At 37.9% G+C, this 3,900-nt stretch overlaps 1 protein-coding gene across 2 annotated transcripts; it reads left to right on the top strand.

The window, feature by feature from the left end:
- Positions 1-330: 330 nt before the first annotated feature.
- LOC144639772 (putative ATP-dependent RNA helicase DHX57) lies at positions 331-3,445 on the top strand. Of its 2 annotated transcripts, none has more exons than XR_013568212.1 (3): positions 331-589; positions 1,202-1,409; positions 1,787-3,445. XR_013568212.1 is itself a non-coding variant. In XM_078499066.1 (3 exons), exons 1-2 carry the CDS (start codon positions 467-469, stop codon positions 1,343-1,345), a joined length of 267 nt encoding a protein of 88 aa, XP_078355192.1. In that variant the 5' UTR covers positions 331-466; the 3' UTR covers positions 1,346-1,381; positions 1,764-3,445. The 2 variants fall into 2 exon arrangements, 1 of the variants encoding a protein (XP_078355192.1); XM_078499066.1 differs by having other exon boundaries at positions 1,202-1,381; positions 1,764-3,445.
- Positions 3,446-3,900: the final 455 nt, after the last annotated feature.

The raw sequence follows: 3,900 nt of genomic DNA, 5'->3' as shown, positions 1-3,900 counted from the left end.
AATCTGACAAAATACAATAGGTAGTTACGTGTGTTCATTCAACTAACCAATAAGAACATTTGGATTACGTAACTCATGCATAGTGTATGAGCGCAAAACAAAAGATGTGCAGGGTCGTGGACCTTCCAACATAAATCTTGGCCTTTTGTTTGCTCCTTTGATGTTTGCCGGGCTTCCTAACCATTTCCCTCTATTAACTATGTTTTAACTAAGAGTTTTGAGATAATTTTACAGTTGCGAGTTAAAGTTGTCGTAAGATTTTAAATTTCAAAACCATTTTCTTGAGCTTTTACATTGACTGCATGAGTACATAACAAATTTAATCATTTTACGTTGTATCGCCGGTCTTTGCTCTTAATATAAATTCAGTTTACTTCATGAGTAAATTTTCGAACACCTTCGAATACCATTTCATTCTCTTCTTACATGAAGTGTTTATTGGCAGGCTTACATCCGGGACTGCAGTATGGTGTCAGTATACTCTTTACTTCTGTTCTGTGGCGACTGCCTGTCCGTCAACTTGGAGAAAGGTGTCTTTGTCGTTTCCATTGACGATGGATGGATTCGCTTCTCAGCGTCTTCGCACGAGGTTTGTAACTTAATTTATCAAATTAATGAAAATCGTAATTCAATCAGGGAACCACAGGCAGCCCAGGCTTTCTACACGTCTAGAAAGCCTGGGTTGCCTGCGGAGGAACAGGCGTTGTTCCAGTCCCCGAAAGATATTTCTCATTTTTTTTTTTAATTATTTCAGTTTGAAGAGTTTCGATAAAGCCCTGAATTCAAATTCAAGCAAAAAGAAAAACAGTTTTTCTGTTGATAAGAAGTGTCTAAATTTATCTGTACGGTTTCTTTAGCAAACGTGAGGAGCGTTCATAATAGCTAATTTCGGGTTTGAAATTTGGCAAATTTGTGACTCCAACTACGAAAACTGATTTTTTTTTTTTTTTTTGAAATTAAAAAACTTCAGGGGGGAACTATCTACCTGAAACTGTTAACGAGCAAAAAATGAAGTAAATAGATTTTCAACTTCTGCCATGAAATCAAGATTTTGCTCGGTTGCTTCTGAAAGTCGCTCTTACACTTTCACAAATTCACACTGGCAAAGTTCTCGGCACACATTAATCGAGGGTTATGTTGAGTGTAAGCCATGCAAAAAATATGAACGATTTATTAAATTCCCTTTCAACTTTCCTCGTAGGTGGCCACACTTGTTCAAGACTTGAGGAAGGAACTTGACCGTCTACTTGAAAACAAAATAGAAAATCCCTCACTAGATCTAATGAGTTGTGCAAGAGGAAGCAGGATAATTGACTGTATCGTTCGTCTGATTTCAACTCAATAACAAGAATAACTCTATGCTCAGCACGCTTAATTAAGTGTCCAATAAATAATGGTAATAGGACTGAGTGGAGTCCAATTCGGTCTGTAATCATACGAGTGATTAACAAAATCGGACGACCGCGAAGCGGGAGTCCGATTTGTTTAACACGAGTATGATTACAGACAGAATTGGACGACACGAAGTCCTGTTACCAATTAATCAAAACTATAACAAAATTTGAGAAAGAAACTAACCTTCGGTTGAATAGTTAGACCTCTTTATGAATACTGAAAAACATAACTACTCAACAAATGCAACAACAACAGCGCGCGCAAAATGACGCGTACTGTCCAATTACACAGGCATGACGCGTAAACTGTCCTATTAGTGCTCAAATCGGGCTGCTGATAACCAATCACGTTCGAAAATTTTGTTATAGTTTTGATTAAAGTAATAATAAAGTTCGCGTGCTACCCATACACGTGCTATTTTTTTTGGCTCCTTCTTACGACTGACTGAGTCTGTGTTATTGTCGAGGGTATTATGTCGGGGGTAGTAGTTTCTTTCTCAGTTTATATTTTTTTCTTATTTTTTTCCCAGTCGATCGATGGCCGTGGGGAAAGAAAACAAGGGGCTGTGGACAGTCTTAGGGTACAATGTCAAGGGTAATAAAAAAAGAAGAAAAAATCTAAAATAATAACATAATAATAAAAGATATTTAGAGAAAAGCCGTATTGAACACTCGTAAAATTACGATAACTTTACTGTGATGATATCTATGACTGAAGTTATGTTTGATACCATGTTTTATACCATGCCATAGAAAATACAGCCAATCAGAATACAGGAAAGCCGTTGTATATTCGACGGTATTCAACCCAACCTTCCCATCGTGCGCTGCGATCTTATTCTCGATGAAATTTAGTAAGCGTATTTTCTATGGCATGGTATAAAATAGTTACACAACACTTTCTCGTGGTATACTTAACAATTATTCCATGAGTCCGCGTTGGATACGAGGTGGTAAATAGCCAACGAGGCGCGAAGCGCCGAGTTGGCTATAACGACTCGTATCCAACAAGGGCGAATGGAATAATTGTTTTATTAAATTCTTCTCAAGTTCACTGAACTTGAAAATCGAATGGACATTTCATTTTGATGTAAACGAAGTGATAGCATGAGGAGGCGCGAAAATTTCTGGCGCGGTGTTCACTTCTTGAGTTGAATGAAACATACGAGGAAAGCGAGCAAGAGAGTTTTCTTCAGAAGATTTTCCTCAAACAATCCCCTCTAAAGTCGTCTAAATATCATGGAAATTGTGACAACAGTTAAGATTTACGAGAAGATCCGAAGCAAAACCTTTTCTGGAAACTACAAGTCTTGTGCAAGTCGAACGAGGCAAGTGTTTAATTTGTACTTCTTTACGGCTCCACGGCTGTCATCAAGACTGCTATATTATTTGAAGCGAAATTGAGCTCAAAGTGGAACAGGTTTACTAAAGTATGAAAGGACAAAACCAAGATTGAAAGGTAACAAACTTTACTGAAGTGCTGAGCCTAGTTTTATGACGTACACTGAATGAAACTGTGTCAGTTTGCCGTTCTTTCGTAAATTATTTGCTGCTTTTATACTTTATTCACTCGCTCTTGCTGTGCGTTCAGTTTAAAAGTATTATTAATTACACTTTTCGCATCTATCCTTTTGTTTTGCGTAGTTTAATTTACTATGGCATTTCTTTGGTTTTTGTAGGCACCGCTAATTATTTCTTGTTCATAAAGCTCGCCAAATTTGCTGTTCAAAACCATTTTGATGGAACTGTCGCTTCCCGCAGAAAAATTTTAGTTTGGCAACAGTAACGCAATCATTTTCCAAATAAGGTCAAACTAAGGTATACGAGCTGACAACCGGGATTGAGTGAACCAATCAGAATGCTAGAAATGCAATATCCGTGGCTGAAAATTTAATAATTAACAATTATCCTGCGAAATCGCGCGGAATATCGCCTGATACTTAGCCGACGAGGCCGTAGGCCGAGTTGGCTAAAATCAGACGATATTCCGCAAGATTGAGCAGGATAATTGTTTTATTATTCAACAAATTGTCAACGAAACACATTTTGCACATAGAAAAACTGTAATTATGCAGCGCTTTACAAGATTTTGGACGAATCTTCGCAACCTACGAATATCGCCTAAAGGCTCGTGTGTATACCGAGAAAATACAAGTGACTCGTGGGATATTCCATATTATTATTCAACAGATGCGCGCGCTGCCCATATATGGTCAAAATGTTAACGATATCTGTCATCCGTACATAACAGATATCCTGCGATATTCGTAGGTTGCGAAGATTCGTCCAAAATCTTGTAAAGCGCTGCATAATTACAGTTTTTCTATGTGCAAAATGTGTTTCGTTGACAATTTGTTGAATAATAAAACAATTATCCTGCTCAATCTTGCGGAATATCGTCTGATTTTAGCCAACTCGGCCTACGGCCTCGTCGGCTAAGTATCAGGCGATATTCCGCGCGATTTCGCAGGATAATTGTTAAATATACCACTCCGAAAGCGTTGCA

The sequence above is a fragment of the Oculina patagonica genome, unplaced genomic scaffold, assembly GCF_052425735.1.
Source record: "Oculina patagonica isolate OP01 unplaced genomic scaffold, crgOcupat unplaced1297, whole genome shotgun sequence".
In the NCBI taxonomy this organism is placed as follows: Eukaryota; Metazoa; Cnidaria; class Anthozoa; order Scleractinia; family Oculinidae; genus Oculina; species Oculina patagonica.
This window is presented reverse-complemented; position numbering and strand designations above follow the sequence as displayed.